Source organism: Vanacampus margaritifer, chromosome 12, assembly GCF_051991255.1.
Source record: "Vanacampus margaritifer isolate UIUO_Vmar chromosome 12, RoL_Vmar_1.0, whole genome shotgun sequence".
Classification (NCBI taxonomy): domain Eukaryota; kingdom Metazoa; phylum Chordata; class Actinopteri; order Syngnathiformes; family Syngnathidae; genus Vanacampus; species Vanacampus margaritifer.
In genome coordinates this window covers 14811985-14833557 of record NC_135443.1, presented here as the reverse complement: position 1 = coordinate 14833557, position 21573 = coordinate 14811985, and the positions used below count along the sequence as shown (strand labels likewise).

Below are 21573 nucleotides of genomic sequence, written 5' to 3'. Positions count from 1 at the left end.
TCAGTTATAGTTATGTCGATCATTTTTGTTAACTACAACACACTACTGTAGGCACCAACACGCAATTAAAATGCTCTCTTACACTACTGAAATTCTTATGCACATCATTTTTAATGCATTCGTATAATATACTGAAATGTGCATTAGTGTATATAATGAGTGTTGTTTCAGTCATGTGTAAAATGTGCTTTACAAAAGTATATGAGTTTTAGTTGTGTATTTAAGGTACAGAAAAATCGTGTGTGTGTGTGTGTGTGTGTGTGTGAGAGAGAGAGAGAGAGAGAGAGAGAGAGAGAGAGAGAGAGCATTTCAGTAGTTTGTGTGAGTGAAAGAAAATTTAGGAGCGTGTGTGTGAACGGTAATCATGAATTACGCAGTTCCCGACGGCCGCTTGTACTTTGTCATACAGATCGCTGACATGGCAAGCGAAAGAAAGCAGCAGCTTCACAAACACTCCTTTGGTAGCAAGCAGCGCTTACTTGCGTTTTCAGTTTCTTATATGTAATTAAATCAATGAAGACATTAATTCAAGTTGCTATTTAAGGGTAATGAGGTGGAAAATGCCATGCTTTTCTTTTGTGACTACTCCTGGAAATAAGACATTGATTTCCTTCTTGGCGGAGGCAGGCTTAATCAGCTTCCACTGTGGAGACAGAGACGGACGGCGTTGCAGCCCAAAACACAAGCAATGACGGGTACAACTTGACTCATGACAGCCTGACCCGTATCAATATGTCTGTCTTTTACAAAAATATATATTTCCCCCTCCAACTGCTGTTATATGTCACACTACACTATTTGAGCAAGTGTTGCTTTTGTTTCACTTTCAACAAAATAAGATTTGTTGTTTTTACCGTTTTAAGAATCCATTCCCGGTGCATAAGTGCAAAGTTCCTGTCACATCTATCTGACAGGATGTGCAAAGGAAGCGCCTGAGAAGATAGTCAAGGTCTTGTAAACATGCAGACAAAAATAAAACAAAAGAGCCAGCGGACCACAAGCTCCAAAACCTGGATAAGGATTTTATTGATAATTGAATTACATTTCTCTTTTATACATATTTCATAAATGATACAGGATTTTACACTTTTTTTGGGGCCAATATTACAGCATCATGTTAACAGAAACATAACGTCCAGAAAGAAATACCAAAAAAAAAAAAAGAGGTCAGAATGGAGTACAAGGTCGTTTCACTCGTATATGCTTCACTCTTAAGTGCACAGCAGAATTTCAAAAACACGCATTCAAGACAGAAGAGTAATTTGGACAACAAAAGAGGGGATGAGGACGACAAGAGCGGCATGTGTTCGGAGGTGTTCCCCTCCAAAAGCTACCACGTGGCACCTGACATTTTCCTTTAGAATCACGTTAGGACGTTAGGAAGTGAGGTCAGCAGTCAAAGAGCCTCTTTACTGGTACGCTGAGGATTTTGGACTTTTGTCATTCTGGGAGGATAAATGCAATGCAGTAAAGAAAATGGATGTGCTTGAGGTGGGATGGCGAGCGGCTGATCGGCGAGGATCAAGTTCGGCAGAACTAATTCTAAACACGCAGGCCGGTCCACTGCTAGGAATCTCTACTAACAACGTTCTGAAATTAGCTTTTCCTTTTTTTGTCTTTTGTATACATCTTCTTTTTTTTTTTTTACATAATTTCCCATGTAAACATACATTCATGCAACACCCTCTTTATATAAAGGTCTCTATAGTTGATGTATTCAGATTTTCAAAACACATGAGGGCCCGGGATAAGTAAATGGACGGTGAGATTAAACAAATAAACAAACCAAAGCTAATGAGTAAAGTGAGGACAAAGATCACCTCCAACAAGGAAACAACTTCACTGTGTGTGCAACAGGAAAATTATTGTAAACCAGCGACAGATATGAATGGGATGAGGCTGGAAGGGATTTATCACTATTGACAAGCTGCAATGGTGGCAAAGGATTCACATCAGTGCTAATCTCATGGTTCACTCAACCAATAACATGGCCATTCAACGCATCTTCTCACATCAAGAGGAAGTCAACCCAAAAATGTTGTATGCAGCCCCATTTGTCTAAACACGAACATGGAACATGAACTAAACAGCAAAATCCATTTGTTTTTATCCATATCAGGGGGCGGCCATTTTGCCACTTGCACGGCTCAACCAATCATGGCTAAGATAAAACCGAACTCAGAAAATAGGTGAGCCGTGATTGGTTGTTACTTTAGCCTGAGCAAGTGTGATGTCATTCTCAGTTGACAGCAAGTGACAAAATGGCCGCCCTCTGAGATGGATAAAAACGAGTGGATTTTGCTCCTTAGTTTATATTCCACAAACAATATTAATCAGAATGCTGCATTCAGACTTGCAGGGGTGCATAGGACATATTGTTGTAAAGAAAATTTTGGAATTGACTTGGCCTTTACAACACTCCAACAGTTAGCCATCAAGTTTTACCTAATTGATTCCTTGTCAACACTGTTAAAATCCTTAATCATCCCAAAAGGCACCTTTATCCCTTAAAAATAATGCACATGTGCACACACACAATAAACAGATTAGACCAAATCCTATCTGCATGGGTAACTTTTAATTGATGTAAACATGCATTTTAGGAGCAGATTTGGAGTTAAATAACAAGATCTGCTCATAGGATTAAGTCAACTGTCGGCTCTCGCTCACACACATACACGATGTTTGTTCACAGAGGGGCGAAAAATGAGTTTAGACCTTTCTGCACAAAGGAGTATTGCGGTCACAGAGAAAAGTAAAAAATAAAAGAAAGAAAAGAAGGAAAAAGAACATGAGAAAAATGTAACAAAAAAGTTGTAAAGCAATTTTACAGTTAAGGAAATGTGAAAATGTCCACATAAATCGAACTGAGATCAGCAGTCTCTTGAGACCTTCCATGTAATAATTATTTAATATTAGTGAAGATTTATTTAATACTTACAATTCTGGTTGATAATGCATTCGTTATCAATATCATAAATGACATTTTCACGAATGTATTCTTTTTTTTTTTTTTTTTTCTAGGAACGTATTTCACGAATGTATTCTAATAAAATGTTGGTTGCTTGCAAACCATTTTCCTCATATTCGCATGATATCTATTATTTATTTTCTGCACGGTCCGAATACTCCTTTGTACTTTTGGAGGCATTGACAAAACAGTCAGAGAGAGAGAGAGGGCCACCAATCCTCACTCAAAAACACAAAAGATTTATCCAATCAAAGGATGACAGAGTGCCTTATACACAACTAACTATATGAGACAAAGAACAGTTTCCACTGGAGTAAAAAATGACTATGGCGCGTCTAGACATTCACAAACTTCTACTGAGGGCATACCACAGCATGCAGTCTACCCTGCCTTGTCATGGAGGGAGCAGGGAGGTGGAACAGCGACAGTGGGGAGAGAACGCTCGCTCACGATGAGTGGAAATCCACGCGTGTTGAACCCACATTGGGGGATGTGATGACATTTTGCTCGAAAACGTGCACATTTTAAAGCGAAATCTACGGAAGGATGAAACTGCCAACGTGACCTAGTAAATATTTTTGAAACTTATTTAAATATACTTGCAAATATGTGAATTGGCGTTCAAACGTAGCATACTTGAAGGGTAAATGCTAAAAATTTAGCTTTTTTTTTTTCTTTTTTTTTACCCCTCCATAATGCCACGGGGTATTGACTTCAGCTGTGTATACCCCCATTGCCTTATGGGAAAAGTGATGAAATCAAGCACAATAAATATAAATCATAAAAAATAATTTATATATATATATATATATATATAATATATTGGTATAATGTAGGCAAAATACCCCCTGGCATTATGAGAAATCATGCTAACTTTTTAGCATTTAGCCTAGAAGTACATCCGAACTTGCAAATGCGATCAAGTCTATTTAAATATATTCAAACGTATTTGCGAGTCAAAAATGTTTACTCCACATTGGCTTCCGTAGAAATTCCCATTTGGAGTGTTTACAGGAGTCTGACAGCCAAATCGGGCTTGTTCTAGTGGAACATTCGAGTTAAAGAAATCATGTGTTTAATGCTTTTTGTTCGGTATGACAACATGATGAATGTGATGATAAACGAGCTCCTCCCCCCACTGGGAAACAACTAGCATCTGGTCATTCAGTTTATTTGATTGTATACATATAGATTTATTTCATATTCATTTCATAACAAATATACTATGGCTTTCAAAATAAAAAGTGCCAAAATATTTTTTTTTTGGAATAAAAGAACACACAGTGATGTTGTTGTCGGTAGTACTCTCATACTTGCGCAGGCTGGGCTGCCCGAGAAGAGGAAACGTTTTCGTTTTTTTTAGACGGACTCCTATCAAAGGTCACATTGAGGAAGGACGGCGGTCCGTCAACCTGGAGGAGGCGTGGCCAGAGTGTGAAGAGGCAGCAGAGTCCAGCCACAGGAAATCAGCGTCTCTTTGAGCCTTGCTTGTAAACTTGTTTCATGTGTGGGATCGAGCTGCTCCCCAGAACCTGGCCCCCGGCCAGCGTGTGTGTGTGTGTGTGTGTACTGTTGTATCAACTCACTGAATGGCCATGTTGGTTCTGCCTGCATGTGACACACACACGCACACAAGTAGTACACAGAAATAACTTCCTCCGTGCTGGAGGGTCAGGTTGTGGTATTTCCTGTTTGCCCCTCAGGTTCACCGCAGGCTGTCCATTCAGAGGCTAAGCAAAGTAGCCAAGTAGCAAGTTTCCTTCCACCATCACTGTGAGTTTTTTTTTCAGCTCACCATGATTCCCTCTTGTGATTTTCAGTTGCAATTCCAAACAGTTGGTTTAGTCAGGGAAGTAAAAAGGGGAGAAAAAAAAGTGGGTGAGGAAGGGGGGGGGGGCTCCCAAATTGAAGAGGGGGATGCAGGAGAGATGGAGAGGAGGGCAGGTTTCATATAAGGCAGGGATGGGGGACGTGTGGGCTTGGCTAAGGGTAGAAAAGGGAATGCCGGAGGGAAGAGGGAGGCATTACTCTTCCCATCAATCTTTACCACCATTGAGCTGTTGAACCGGGAGCTGGAGCTGGAGTGGGTCCCTAAGACGTTTCAGATCCAACTCCACCTAGAGGACAACATAACAAGTCAGACAAAAGCAAAATACATTTAGTCTACATACCCCTGTTCAAATGCCAGGTTTTGTGACATAAAAAGATGTGACCAAAAAAATAAATAAAAATGTGTTTCTGCCAGCAATGTAACAAGGTGAATTTAAAACAAACTGAAAACGTACACACCACATCCTCTTTCAATTGTGGCTGTAGCTGTCCAATCAGATTCAAAATCATGTTAAATGGGACTCGGCACCCACCTGCCATCATTTAAATAAATCACTTTTGATTAACCGCAAATAAAGGTCATATGTTCTAGTAGGCTTTTCCGGATATTTTTAATCACATCTTACTTAACAAGCTACGGTCCATTGATTCATTGCCGATCACAACAATCACCGGCAGCTCGTGCTTTGCAGCCTGCAGCCAACGAGACACCAGCCTGTGTGCAGTGTAGCGACCTTTCGCATTTTCCTTAATACCACACGACGTGACAGACCAAACCAGTAACTGAATAATTATTAAGATACGATATGTCAATTTGAAATAATGCCCTATTGTTGTATAATAAAGGGATGGAAATTTGGATAGAATGTTTTTTTTTTTACACTCTGATTCACCAATTAATATAAAATAAATAAACAAAAAAATAATAGACAGATTTATCGATTATAAAATTATCATTAGTGAACAGCACTAATAAAAAAATAAAAGAAATAAATAAATAAAAAAATGTGAGCGATATCGGTTGAGCTCACTCCTGGATGATTGCTATCTGAATTGGCAGCATAAAATCCCGATTGAGAACACCATTACGTCTTATTCCAAAACGATTCTCGATTCAGACTCTCTTAGGGAGCAGCGCTAACAACGTTTGCATAGTTTAAAACGGTGGTGTCAAACATCCGGCACGCGGGCCGTATCAGGCCCGCAAAGGGGTTTCATCCGGCCCGCAAAATGATTTTGTAAAGTAAAAAAAAGCATATAATTTGGGAATTTCACAAGCAATCCTGAGATGAGCAAAGCAACTTGTACACGAAATTGCTCTGGAAGTCGTTATTTTACATGCAATTTAAAGTTAGTTTGTTTAAAAAAAAAAACAGACCAACATAAATGAAACACAAACGCACTGAATAAAAGACACATTCAATTACACATATGAAAAGGATTAACGTCCTTTTAAGACTGGCCTGCAAATAGCGAAAATCTGCATATAATCGACGGCAATTTTATTTAAAAAAAATTATATAAAATGATTTTACCGGTCAGGCCCATTTGGTAATATATTTTCCTCCATGCGGCCCCTGAGCTAATATGAGTTTGACACCACTGGTTTAAATCAAAGCGCTATATAAATAAAGTTGAGGGGTTTACAAACAAAGGCCATCCTTTATTTATTTATGGCATTCACTAAAATGAATTATTTGACATGTTTGTACTACATGACTTGCTTTCTACACTGGGTGGCAACAAAGGAGAAGAGAAGAAGAAGTTGGTTATCATCTCTGATTTCCTTGTAGTCAACTAATCACATCAGTGAAATATATTGAGTTTATTTTTAACTATACAATATATTTGACAATTAACTTATGGCCCTTGCTTGCTTCTATTTTTCTGTACGTGAAAAAGTATGGACACCCTTGGCTAAACAGCAAAGCTAACAAAGTCTAATTCCTTTTATGTTTTACTTTTTATTAACTTTACTACGAACTTCTCTGTGTCATTTTTAACAAGTATTAATATCAAACCTATACATACCCCCCCCCCCCCCCCTCAATTGAGTTTTTAGGTTTTGATAACAGTGGGAAAAGTTGTGAAATCATATACTGTATCTTGGGCTTTAGCTTTGAAGAGGGGTGTGTAGACTTTTTATATCCACTCTATGTATTGTAAATACAAGCATAAAAACGTTGTGACAAGCAATTGTACCTCAGAGATATCCTCTTTGAGCTTGTTGTACTTCTCAATGTCAAAGCGTGTCCTTTTCACCCCCTTGTGGAGGAAGAGCAGATACTGTCGGTCTCTGGCGTCGGGATACACGTACTCCTGCAGGTGACAAAAGAGACCGCGCATTTCCTAAACACCAATTCATCAGACCTTCTTTGTGATGTGCTGCCTGACAGATTAGATTAAGTTTATTGAAATAGCTTGGGTAGAGGTGAATTATGAATGCGGAGTAAAGGGCAACGCTGTCACAGTATCAGCCTTTCAAATTGGGACGAAACTTATATAATTTGGGGAGGACGTTAGAAAGACGCTCGGCCGAGTTTGTAATACTGCAAATGCTGTCTTTTTAACTTGTCCTCTACTTAACCGGAAAGTATCAGAGGGTTCACATTCTGGAGGAAATTTGGGACCAGCAGTTATTACTGAGCCTCACAAGAGAAATGTCGAATTTCATTTCATCAGCAAAATGAACATTTTGTCCACTGTTGTACCCGCAGAGGATTAGGCCTTCATGATGGTTGGTAAAGTCAAGTGTAAATGCTTTTATGAAGTGATTTAATGTTTCTTAACTCATTCAAACCCCAAAACATATAATTCCATTTTTTAACACTTTGTCCTTCACTTTATGTTTCTTTTTTTTGATGCTAGAGCATACAGAAGGCTTTGATGCAGCTCTGACCTGAAGAGGTCGCTTAAAGCAATGGTGGTTGTTACAAAAATGGCCAGCAGGTGGCAGCAAAGTATAAAGACTTGTTTCCACCGCCGGTATCTACTCTACTCTACTCTACTCTACTCTACTCTACTCTACTCTACTCTACTCTACTCTACTCTACTCTGCAAAAGCCTCGTCTCCACCAACAAATCTACCCGGCTCTACTCTAGTCGCTTTTTCTGGTACCTGCTCCTTTGCGGTTCAAAAAAAAAAAAAAAAGTAGCCCAGTTCCAAAACGTGACGTAATTATTTTGGAGGCCAATGATTGGTTCGAGACGTGTCGTCATCAATGTGTGCAACTGCGCAAACCACCACCCCGGGAAAACAGCTGCCATTAACGATGAAGAGAGGACAACAATGGCTTCCAAACAGATTCATGCTTGGGCTTTTGAGGCGGTGCAAACCTTTTTAACATTATTGAATGCAGTCCTCTGGTTGCTGCAATGTTCATTCGATGCCTTCATGCTGAAATAAACAGGCACAAACCATTGTTTGCGCTCTCCATCGTTTTTGCCTGTGTGTGCATTGCACGCTAGCTGCGGTCGCTTTAGCATTACATCACTGGCAAGGTGAGGAGGGGCTCTCGGGTGCTGGCCGTGGCAGTGGAGACGCATTGCTTTTTGGTGTAGAGCCAAATAGAGCAGAGCAGAGTCGGTGGAAATGAGGCTTTTGAGAGTGTTTTCAACAGGTTTGTGAATAATGATTAAACTTAGCTAAATTCTAATGCTAATTGCTGCAAAACGGACACAGATACAAATATACTCTTTTTTTCTGATGAAAGAAGAGACTCTAATCTGTTTTATGGTAGATTCCGAGTTTTTATAGCAATAGAACAGAATATTCTGTAAATCAGCCGTGAGCAAAGGGGGTTGCTTCAGTGAAAATGGCTGGGAGTGAATGAGTTAAGTGCCTGTAAAGTTAATAAAGGTGACAAGAATTTTTTCAAGAATTGCGAAAAAGAAGCTGAATGGAAACGCCAGAAATGCGGGGAAAAAAGGCCCAAAATTCTTCCCCAAAATTTTTTACGCTTGGAGTTGGTAATTTTTGAAGAGTATCGAAAAAAGAAAAATGGGCATTTTGCCGATGGAAACCGGTTTTGCGAATAAGCGACTACAAGACCGGATATACGTGGCACGTTTTGACCGATACTACGTCACACGCACGTTTGTAGTCACAATAAATGGCGTATAATAAAGTAAGATATGTTTGGGGAGACAAAGAAACACGATTCTTTTTATAATTAACTAAAGAAAATAAAAACATGAATGCAATTTTAGATGGCTTTATTAACATCAGCTCTCAATGTACTGACACACTTTAGTTACATGCGGGAGGGAAGCCAACAAGACAAACAACTTCCGTTCCGTCCGTCAAAACTAACATTCCCACCTGGAAATCGCCATTGTCCCAAAGTTCCGTCACTATAACGTCATCTCGCGGCGCATATTCGCAAAAGAAGAGCGGATGGAAACGGGCATAAGTCGCATGCCTGTTTTGCGCATTTTCACAAAATTTTAATAAGAATTCTGATTAATCACGATTAATCGGCTAATAAATTTTTTTTTTTAATCAACATTTTTTCCCCGAAGAAGAGCACCGGTTATGGTTAATTCTTTTGACATTTAATGTAATGAGGACGTCTTCAACATTTTTTGATCCACTGCACATGCTCATCCTCCTCTTTTTCTAATCAGTTAATTACTTGCCTAATTTAAAATGGAAAAAAATGACCGCGATATTTTGACATGAACAAATATTGTAAATGTGATACGCAAACATTCATTAAATGCTTTTTTTACTTTAATGCATAGGTGTCAAACTCCGGTCCTGGAGGGCCGTGGTCCTGCAGATTTTGGATGTTTCCGTTCTCCAACACAGCTGATATATGATCAGCTCATCAGCAAGCTCTGTATAAGCCTGATAACGATCCTGCTGATTGGAATTATGTTTATTGCTCAAACACAACCTGTGCTACCTTAAACGTAGCCATCCGCTAATCTATGATCAAAATTAATCTGCGATAATTCATGATTAATGCGATAAATTTTTGTGATTAATTCGCATACAAATTTCAAAACATTTGGATGGAAACCTGACTAGTGTGACCTTGACACAGATTATTTCTATTTGCAATTTAGTGTCCTTGACTGTATAAAATCCTCTCCATATATTCAGTACAGCACAATGAGATTTTGTTGCTAGAGTGATTAAATTATGATGAAATCAGGAACATTTATGTTTACATTTCTCGTCTGTCTCTAACTTTCCCCGTTATGTTGGCATTAGTGCAACCCTTACTACCCTTAAGCAAGGTAATGGTGCAGCAAGGCAAGTGTGACAAGTGCGATAGTTGTGAACCAAAAGCTAAGGGTTCTCGAGGGGAAGCAGAGAACCGCACTACAGGAATTCAAGTCATTCTTCGAAATGATATTCCCTCATCCGAGACAGTCCAGAATAGATATTATGCAATTGGGGTGAGAACACGTAACGGCAAAGGTCAGAGATGATTCACATCATTTTCATGCTCATCAAAGCTTTCATGACCCCTCGTGTCCTCTGGATGAGACACAATCGGTTTTCCATTTCAAAACCGGGATGTTCGCTTTAATTTGCCCCCCCCCCCCCCCTCCCGTCTGTGTGAATTGGCAATTTTCTCACCTGGCGCGTGAGCACAAAATATGCATAAATGGCCATGGCCGTGCCGTATGTGATGAAATAGGTGACGGGCTCCATGATGTCCCAGGAGTACTCCCACCAGGTCAGTCTGGCCAGGATGCCGAACTGGGTGGCCATGTACGCCATGCCGCCCCACAGCACCCAAGTCGTGCGTCGCTCCGCCTTCCTACTCAGCTCGTCCTTTACCTGCACAATGTGCCAAACAGATCGACATTTAGAGAGGATCTCATGAATATAACGACATGGTCAGGATTTATTTAAGGGCCCGCCAACCGCCAAAATACATATTATAAATTTTTACGACCAAACAGCTATTACTTGAAGCCGAATTTGGCGGCTATTCTGTGATTATTCACCTTCGCCAGTGAACCTGATTGGCGTAACAATGAAGAGGGTGACTTTTTCATTCATCGAGTACTCGTGTGTGCCGCTGAGGGCCGAGTGTTTGCAAAGATAGCAAATATTGATTTCTCCTCAGGGTTCGTTCGAGGTCACAACATTCGCTAAATGTTCTCTAAACACAAGAACATTTTCCAAATGTCGAAAATTTCCAAGAACTGTTGACGAACGTCTGGTGATTATTTAGTGAACATTATGACCTTGAATGAACCCTGAAGAGAAAACAACATTAACTAGCTCATAAACGTTAAACTCATTGCGATACCAGCATTAGTGCCAAGCTAAAAAAGTAGCAAGTATTTAAAATAACTAAAGTAATAAGAACTAGACAAATACCCGCCCTTATTTCAAGGTATGGGTACTAATGATGGTGGTATCGGCCGCACACTTTTACAATCAGGAACTAGAAATTAGAAGAATAGAAAACTCCCATTATTTTCATGTAATTTGAAGGAAAGATTCTATATTGAGAGATAGATATTTCTTTAGAATGATCTGTCATTATTTTTTGAGGGGAAAATTTGATGTCTCAAAAGTAGGGATGGGCGAGCCCAGCCTTATTTTAAGGTATCGGTACCCGTGACAGTGGTCGATACCAGTATCAGCTGTCCTCTTGCTTACTGTGCTACAGGAAATAGAATTTTGAAGAATATAAAATTGCCATTAATTTTATGCAATTTTAAGGAAAAATGCTATATTAGGATAGAAAGGTATTTCTGTAAGATGATGAAATTTTGTGTTCGTGTTATCGTAAATGTTATCGGTACTTGGTATCTGGATTGGTACAAGTAATTTACTCGTATTGGTATCAGAAAAAAGTGGTATTGAACATCCCTAATCAAAAGTACTAGTGGTATCGGTATATTGGTATCGGTGGCTACTTCGCGTTCTGGCATCGGTCTAAAAAAAGTGGAACAACGACAGTATTAAGTGTTCTATGGTTCTTTATCCACTAGGTATTTTAAAGAAAGTCATGTTATTCAGACACCTGGGAAGTTTCGCAAATAAATAAATAAAATTTTGAAAAAAAAGGCCTGTGATTGGCTGGCAACCAGTTCAGGGTGTACCCCGCCTACTGCCCAAAGCCAGCTGGGATAGGCTCCAGCACCCCCGTGACCCTAGTGAGGAAAAGCGGTTAAGAAAATGGATGGATAGAAAAAAACCTCATGAAGTTTGAATGTGAAGGACAATGAAGCCAACACCGACATTAACATGCAAACGAGGTCAGACCTTCTCAAGGGGGCGGAGCTGAGAGTTGAGGTCCTCAAGTCGTCCAATCAGCTCGCGCTCTTTGCTGAGTTGGTGCTCCTCAATGCGCAAGGTGGTGTAGAGCTGCTGCACCAAGAACTTGACGTCATTCAGCCTTTCTGTCTCCTCGTAGGGCAGCAGCTCTGACGGGAAGACCGAGAAATCGGCATCAAAAGTTTCTTGTTTTGTGTTACAGGAATACAAACGGCCGCACCTCTCCTCGGTGGCCGGACAAGGTGGGTGGTGTCGTTGATGAGGAGCTTGAAATCATCTAGTAACAGGATGTCGATGCCTGTAGAGGAAGCGACCCTGGCTCCATCTGGAGAAGAAGAAAAAAAAGATGGTGGAAAAGTGGAGCCATGAGAAAGCTGCTGGTTAACCATTTCACACGCCCCCCAGCTCTTGACCATCGGGCTCGTTTCGCTCCGATTATCACGAGAGAGCAGAAGTACTTCCATACTGAGAGAAGATTCCGAGCGGCAATTGTTCGCGCATAATGAAGCATCCAAGCGGTGCAAATTCACTTCATGGCACATGTGAAAGGATTAAATTCTGTTGCCAAGCCGCAGAAGCAGGAACACTTAACGGCATCAAAATACACTTTGAAAGCATGAAAGGGCAAGTACAAGTGTAATCTACTAGAGGAGGTGGATACGGCGTGCCTGTGTGTGTGTGTGTGTGTGTGTGTGTGTGTGTGTGTGTGTGTGTAAAAGAGAGCGAGAGAGCGAGCGAGCGAGAGTACCCGTGGAGTAGATGGCTACCCGATCGATGCCTCTGTCCTCTGCTTGGAGTTGTTGCAGGAAAACTCCCACGCAATCACTCAGAGGCTTGAGGGTGAACTGACAGCGTTCTCGCCTGGACGGCAAACTGACCGAGATGACTGGCAGCCCGTTCTGGTACACCACTGTCACCTCTGGGTGGAGGATGGGGGACAAAGACAAACACATATTAATAAAAGCTCATAATCAAGCCATTGACGCTGCCTACAGGAAAATACATTTTCAGTAGAATTAGTTGTGTGTTGCTTTAGGCAGTAAAATACACCCATTTTCATCCATCTCATTTTGCCACTGAAAATCACAGTTGCTCGGGTGCAGGTAACGACCAATCATGACTAAGCTTTAGAATAGAGGTGAGCCGTGATTGGTGTATTTATAAAGAACATTTGTGGGTTGACTTCCCCACTTTTTCTTTAAAGCAGTAATTGTAATAATGAAAGTAAGCATTTGTTTTTGGTGTTTTTGATAAACAAAAAGTCCAGATGAGAATACTGTTAAGTACCAAGCTGATAATCAGTATCATTTAAGAGTAGAACTTAAAAGTATTGTTAAAATCTTAATGATACCCTACAGGTTTGTCAATAATGCTGCATTCGAGGAAAGCGGGAAGTCGGAAAACAGGAAACTTCCCACTTGCGAAGTCAAGGAACAGGGGGGGGAAAACTATAATGTGACGTCACTTTACAATGGCGTCCCCTTTGAAAACACAGACCGTGACTAGTAAAACATAGGGGTGTGCCAAAAAATCAATTCTCATAAGAATCGTGATTCTCATTTAGTACGATTCAGAATCGATTTTAAATGTCCCAAAATCAATTTCATTTAGATTATTTTATACTGTCTTGCCTTTGTTTGTGTGTGCCTTTATTGGGAGCGCTGTTCATGTTGTACTCGATTTGACCACTTAGGGGCAGTGTGGTTCCACGCGGTCTGATACACTGTTAAGTTGTTAGCCACATTAGAGAGTAGAAGGAAAAAGTCACGATCAAGTTATTCCAATAAAAGTAGTTTTTTTGCAGCGTGGAGCCGAGTAATAAAAATGCAGCGAGTAGCGTGCTAATTATCATTAGCGAGTCAGACTGGAGTAGATCATTACGATTCTTTGCACATCTATAAATTGAAGCATAAATCATTGTCAGTCAAATCATTTTGCATCAAAAATCGCTCTTAACCAAAAATCGATTCCGAATCGAATCGCAGACCTAAAAATCGGAATCGAATCGTGAGACATTCAAAGATTCCCACCCTTAGTAAAACACAATTTACTCGAGTATAAAACTTTCTTCATTCATATCCAGGTGCAGAGAGAACAAAACCTGAAACAGTTTGACTTTAGCCACAGCTGCTTCTACTTAACAAATGCTTCTATGAGCTCGTTTAACTGGCAGTTAAGTACTAGAAACACCTGTGGCCAGGGTTTTATAAACTATTTATCACTACCCGCCACGAACGCTTTCAGGTCGGAGCTGGGAAAAGCCAACTGGGATAAATCCGACTTCCGTCCATCACCAATATCTTTTTAATTTTTTGTTTATTTACACCTGACACCGCATACGAAAGGTGCTACCACTTTTAAGATATGTGACCTTGGACATTCGCAAATGCTGAATTAAAGTTACGGAAAGGCAAATTATTTTTGGGATAAAGTGCCACCACACAAGCAACTAAGCATGGGTTCTATTCCTGGTCGGCTGGAGATGCCCAGTGCCAGTTCCCGAGCCCGGATAAATGGAAGGGCTGCATCAAAAAGGGTACACAAATTCTGACTGAAATCAACAAATCATGATTCATGGTGGCATCCCCTGAAAAGAAGAAGTCAGGCAAGAAAAAAAAAGTTTAAAAAAAATTAGCATCAAGCAGTGCCCGCAAAAGGACAGTTTTCTCAAAGTAAGCCCTCTTTACACGGCCAAGCCTGGAAGATCAATACATTGTAATATCGCTGACCTTTCCCTCGCAGAGCAGTTACGTCAATTTACCGAAGCCAACTATTGATATTTTGTATTCCCATGGACAGGCTTGAAGACCTCTACATTACACCTGCGTGATTGGACTGACAATCGCTGCGACCAAAGAAACACACAATTCATCTGGCAGCGCGTTTTCATGACGGCAAGGATAAGCGAGAACCTGGAAATGATCGCCATCTCCACTTCAGATAGTGATTACATAAGAGCGAGTCTACAGGAACCCGCGTGATCCACTTAACTCACGACTGGGTCTTAATGACAGAGAGCAACCAATCCAAAGTAAATCCACAATCCCAGCTGCAGTGCTGCTGCTTCTCGAGACCACTGCAGTGATTCAGCACATCATCATCTGGCCAGCTAGTCTGGATGGTCACCAAATACACACAGGTGCACAAATTAATTTTCAATCGCACCCACCCACCGCGGCGCCACCTCCGCCTGCTGCCTTTATCTTTCCCTGTGCAGCCATCATCACTGAGGGTATCTCCCATCTCGCAATCTCTCGGCTATTACAGCTGACTTGAAGATCAAATCAGCAAAATCTCACCCGCTAGCTTTTCCATCCTCCTGACAATCGTTCCCGCCTTACTACCCTGAGTTACTCCATAATGACAGGAATCAATGCACAATTTTGTTACAGACAGGATGAGAGGCAAAGTGAGGGTTTTCCTCCAGTAAAAAGGACGCTTGTGCTGATCCTCGGGGTTTACGCTCATATGTTCAGGAATAAACAACATCTGAGACTCAAATGAGTACTGCAGGGTGGGGCGGGGGAGGACTTACCCTCAGAAGAAGCCGGGGTACACAACATTCTCTGGCCATGCCATGAAGGGGAGCCCCTCCAAATCTGCAAGGAGAGAAAAGGGTCTGCTTATTTTGGTTGTCTGATCGAAACTGAAGCAGAAGATGATACGTGGGGCGTGTTACAACAAATGCTTCTGGTTCACATTGGCATCTTCAGCAATGAAGGAAAAGTTGCTCAGTAAAACACACGAGTAAAACCTACCTGGACAATGGTTGTGTTGGGACAGATTGTGCGACAAAACCTAATCTTATGAGTGATTTAATCGGCCGATTATAGCCCTTTTAACATTGGCAAAATTCTAAAAATGAAAAAAATGCAATTTTATTTATTTATATAGAAATATAAATAAATTTAAAAAATCTGGATTTTATTTTTACTATTTTTTTTTTGCCCAATGTTTGAAGGGCCGATTTACAGGCAATGATTTGAAAAAAAAAAGCATTGCCTGTAAAAAAAAATTGCTTTTTTAAAATTAATATATATATATATATATATATATTTTTTTTTAAATCTAGGATTTAATTAAATTTTTATTGTTTTCTTTTCTTTTCTTTTTTTTTGCTCAACATTGTGAAAAATTAAATTTTAAAAAATTGCATTTTTTATTTATATATAGAAAAATTAAAAACCTAAAAATCAGGATTTTATTTTTGTTTAGTTATTTTTATTTTCATTGTTTTTAATTTTGCCCAATGTTTGAAGGGCTATAATCGACCATTTAAACATTAGGCAAAATTAATTAAACAAAAAAATCCCAATTTTGCTTAGATTAGCAATGTAAATTGCACAACGAACTGACCTGGATGGCACTATTTTACACACAGCTTAAAGTCACAGTTTGTTTGTTTGATAAAAAAAAAAAAAAAAAAAAAACATAAATCAACCATAAATGTGTTAAAAATGGCACATATTCAGCTACTGGCACACAAGCACACATCTGAGAAGGATTAACATATTTATTACTTCATTTCTGGACTATAAAGCGTCTACTTTTTTCACTTGCATTTGACCCTGCGGCTAATGCAAAGGTGCGGCTTACGCATCAGATCACAAGGGGGCGCACTATAAAGAAAGCGCAAGAGCCTCAGACAGAGCTAAACAAACCAAGTGAACCCTAATACAGTAGGAGAGACAGAACGAGAGCGAGACAATTTGAGCCCTCATTATGGAAAAGAAAGTAGCGGTAACATTAAAACACCTGCGGCTTACAGTCGGGTGCGGCTTATATGTGTAACAAACACGGGTATTCCCCAAATTTAGCTAGTGTGGCTTATAGTCAGGTGCGCCCTGTAGTGGAAAAAAAAATACTGTAATTAAATGCATTGCGCTACACAATGCATTCTGGGAACTGAAAAGGAAGGTTATTTATCGTTGACCGCAGAGAACAGGGACCAGACCGACCCGCGAATACCAAAACTCTGCATGTACTGTAATTGATGCCCATTGAAATGCATTATGTTTTTTTTTTTTTTTAAGTAATCGGACGATTAATCAGTAATTTATTTTCTGCCAAAAATCGGCATCAACCTAAAAAATAATAATTTCTGGCCCTATAATAATAATAATTTCCTAAACGCATAAAGGAGGGCAGAAAAAGAGTCAAAGGAGTTCTTCCATTGCACACACAGACAGAGACATGCTGCTAAGAGACGGAAATAACCCAAACCAACAAACACACCCACTTCAATGAGCAATCTCGGTCTGCTTGTTTGGTGCGCACTAGGGTTCTGATGAGAGCAGATGGCAAGTCATGAAAGCAATTTATTGTTAATTTACGTTGGTATAAATAAACACATTTGAATAAATTGTTACTTAAAAGCAGAAACATACGCTCTATGGTATTTATACTAAAGCAGTCAAAACTAATCATTTAATCGACAAATAATCAATTATCAAATTAATCAACAACTATTATAATAATCGAGTAATCGTTAGGAGCCATTTTTTTTTATTTAAAACTGTCCAAATCCTCTGATTTCACCATATCAACCGTAATTGTTCACTGATTTCTATAGTCCTTCAAGAAAGAAGACTAATTATCTTCAGTGTTTAATCAAAATAAGACATTTGCACGCACCTGTTTTTACTTTGGAAAACAATGACCGAGCCGATATAGTACATCAATCCCCATAAAAAAAAAAAAAAAAAATCATTATACGAATATGAATTACGAAATAAACACCAATCACTGGTTATTGGTTACTAAACATTAATCGGGGGGAAATGCTTTTGTAATACACTTCAATGCAAGATTAAAATGAATCTGATTAGTTGATAAATCGATTGAATAATTGATAGATTAATCGATTCTAAAAAATATTTGATAGTAACAGCACTAGTTCATACAATTTGTGACTGTGCCCTGTGACTGATTGGTAACCGGTCCAGGGTGTACCCGGTCTCTTTACCGGTGTCAGCTGAGAAAGGCTCCAATTTGCTCGCGACCCTAATAAGAGTAATTTGCATATCGAATGGATGGATGGATTTGTGGATGATTTAATTGTATACAGTGCTTTTCTTGTTCAATTGAACATTTAAAAAAAATGCAAATGCAGTATTCTTTCTAATAAATTTTCAGTGCAGAAAGTTTGCTGCTGTTGTTTGTAAGTAGAAGACTGAGGCATGCAAAATGTAACTATTAACTAATTAGTGTCGTGGCTATTCAAAATTGAGCTTATGTTCCTTGTTACTAATTCCAATAATTCATTCAGATTAATTCCTCCGAATTCCCATACATGCTTGTTAATTTCCATGAATTTCCATAATTTTGCAACCCTAGCTACACTCAATCAATGACATCATTGATTTTTCTTTTAAGCCGTTCTATGTAAATGAAGTCGTGTTTACGGCACCACTTGCAGAAAAAACACTGCAGAGGGTGACAAAGAAGGCAGCCTAGATATGTGCCTCAGTTGTGTCAGAAACTGAAGGGAGGAGGCGGGTGCAGCTGAGCACAGCTTGGGGAAACCCTTTTTTTTTTTTTTTTTTTTTTTGATGCTGCAAAAGCAGGAGAGTCCATATGCGCAGCACGTTTCCAATCACACAGCTCGTGCTGTTTTGTGCAGAGCAGCAATCAAGCCTTTTAAGGCAATAAATGGGCTGTCACATCCCCTTACGCACGCATGTAGAGTGGAGCGGGGCGGTAATGAGGCTGCAAAAACACGGGAAACCAAAATGCCAAAGGCGGTTTCAAATCACGTGTATGGGGGAAAATACGCCACGATACGTAGCACCAAAACAGATAAGTTGTGCTCCTGAAGCCGCACCGGTAGACAGAATTGAGCAATTTATCATACTGGTGAAGATGCAATGTAAGCAGGAACACAGCAGGCACACAAAAACACAGCTGCTAAGCCTTTGGAGTATTTTAGTCAGACTATTGTTCATGGTATTGAAGAGGGTCTTCTGCCCGGATTTAGTCATAACTGTTTTAATTTATTTATTTCCTTAGTAGAACTTTTATCGGTGGATGTGTCTTTGTGAGTGATGTCGCAATTTCTGCAAAGTGTCTGTAATCAATGATGTTTTTAAAGTCTTATCGTCATGACTGGGATCTCATCAATTTCCACAACAATTGAAGTGTCTGTAATCAATGATGTGTTTAAAGTCTTATCTCATGTCCGGTGAACTCCAGGTGAGCTGTTTGGAGGGGGCGTTGTGGTACCGCCCCTTCAAGATAGTATAAGAATGTTGTGAGTCCGCTGTAACTTCACACTTGCGAGAAGAATGCAGCCATTTGTCTGTAAACTTGCTTGTGTCCGGAATATTCTGTAAAAATAAAACCTTCGAAGGAACTGTATTCAGAAAATCAACATTCTCTCTACCCGAAGGAAAACGAACACGCGAAGAAAATGATTATTTTCTTCAACAGTATCCAGTTCATCTCTAAGGGTAGTAATGTGAGAAGCGGTTCTTGAATCATACTGAGGAAAAATAACAACGGCGCAAGGTTCTATTTATGACCCTACACTGACAGTTCTGGGATGTGGACTTGTGAGAAAGCATCAGGGACATGTTTGTGAACCTATTCCAGGCATTTGTTTGTTATTGTTTTCTCGTCAGGATCACAGATGCCCGGAGATGGGACTACCTGCCGTCCCCGCGCTAAAGCAAGGCAGCGAGCTGTTGTTGACGAGATGTCTCGGCCGTCTATCAGAGGGTCCCGATTGCCAATCGCGTCCTCCCCGCGGTTGGAGCTTTTAGTCAGCTAGTTGACACAAATCAAACTGCAAACAGTAAAAGGCACCGACGGAGCCGAGTTGATCAGATGAACAAAGACAGACGTGTGAGTGGCAGCTTAACTTCATCCATTTTCAAGCACTCATTCAGGGTCACACCAGGGAGACGGAGACGTTCCCGGATGACTTTGGGCAAGAGACAGGATGCAGCCTGGAATGGTTGCCAACCACACGGCGCATGCAAACAGCCGTTCACATGCACGATACAGTTCGAATGATCATAAAATTACAGGTATTTTTTTTCCATTTGCAACATTTTGGAATAAGTGTTAATATTAGGGCTGTCAAAATGAAAGTGTTAACTCTAGAGATTCATTGAAATTGATTCAAGCGTCAGTAGTCAGGTTTCCATCCACATTTTTGGAAATTTTTATGCAAATTTTGTGAAAATAAGACATGCGACTTATGCCGATTTCCATCCGCTCTTCTTTTGAGATGACGTTATAGTGCCGGAACTTTGGGACAATGGGGAGTTCCAGGTGGGAATGTTGCTTTTGACGGACGGAACGGAAGTAGTTTGTCGTGTTGTAAGTGAAGTGCGTCGTTACATTGAGAGCTGATTTTGATAAAGCCATCTTAAATTGCATTCATGTTTTTTATCTTTAGTTAATTATAAAAATAATTGTGTTTCTTCATCTCCCCACACATATCTTACTTTATTATCCGCCATTTATTGTGACTACAAACGTGCGTGTGACATAGTATCGGTCAAAACGTGCCACGTATATCCGGTCTTGTGGTTGCTTATTCGTAAAACCTGTTTCCATCGCTTTTGCGAATTTTGGGCCTTTTTTTCCCCGCATTTCTGGCGTTTCCATTCAGTTTCTTTTTCGCAATTCTTGAAAATTCGAATAAAAATAGGTGGATGGAAACCCACCTACTGGCGATGAGAAAAAAGACGGCTTGTAAAGCTGAGACCATTTTAATTGTTTTGTTTAACAGCTGTATTTTACAGAAATTTTCTATTCAAGGTTCAAAATAAAACTATTAGAAGAGTCTTTGATGATACACCTATTTGATGATTTTACATTCATTCCAAAATTTTACTCAAGTAAACATCTGTTGCTAGAAGCAGAAGTAGAAAAATATGATTAATCATCATTAACTCATTCACTCCCAGCCATTTTAACTGAAGCAACCCTCTTTGCTCCCAGCTGCCTTACTGGATTTTGACTGATTTTGCAAGGCCCACAGAATATTGTGTTCTATTGCTATAAAAACATGGAACCTACCAAAAGAAAGATTAAAGTCTCTTCTTTCAACAGGAAAAAGAAAAGTACATTTGTATCTGTTTAGATAATTAGCATTAGAACATAGCTAAGTTTCATCATTATTCACAAATCTGTTTAAAACAGTAGGGAAAGAGCTTTTTGCAACATGGCCCTGGCTGATCTCTTATACTCTGCTACCACCTGCTGGCCATTTTTTGTAATAACTACCATTGCTTCAAGTGTTCTCTTTAGTTCAGAGGCTGCATCAAAGCCTTCAAAAAAAAAATAAAAAATGTATAGATATGTCTTTGGGAGCATGGTAATATTCAAAATAGAGCAAATGAGTTAATTACAGGAAATTGTGCGATTAGGAAATTGTGCGATTAGTTAGTTTAAAAAAACGTAATCGTTTGACAGCACTTGTTAATATGCATCAATGTGGTAATGCTTATGACGGTAATATAATCCACAATACCGTGAATTTCTAATAGTTTCAGACTATGATAAGAATATTTAC

The 21573-nt window shown here is 39.7% G+C and overlaps 1 protein-coding gene across 2 annotated transcripts in view; it reads right to left on the bottom strand.

The window, feature by feature from the left end:
- Positions 1 to 1002: 1002 nt before the first annotated feature.
- mcu (mitochondrial calcium uniporter) overlaps positions 1003 to 21573 on the bottom strand; it is a 64443-nt gene continuing 43872 nt past the window's right edge. For both annotated transcript variants that reach the window (XM_077582001.1, XM_077582002.1), the window contains exons 3-9: positions 15586 to 15649; positions 12799 to 12969; positions 12271 to 12375; positions 12039 to 12199; positions 10392 to 10595; positions 7004 to 7120; positions 1003 to 5088 (exon numbers count right to left, since the gene is read on the bottom strand). In XM_077582001.1, the coding sequence (XP_077438127.1) occupies positions 5008 to 5088; positions 7004 to 7120; positions 10392 to 10595; positions 12039 to 12199; positions 12271 to 12375; positions 12799 to 12969; positions 15586 to 15649 (903 nt within the window). In that variant the 3' untranslated portion in view covers positions 1003 to 5007. The remainder of the gene's footprint in view (positions 5089 to 7003; positions 7121 to 10391; positions 10596 to 12038; positions 12200 to 12270; positions 12376 to 12798; positions 12970 to 15585; positions 15650 to 21573) is intronic.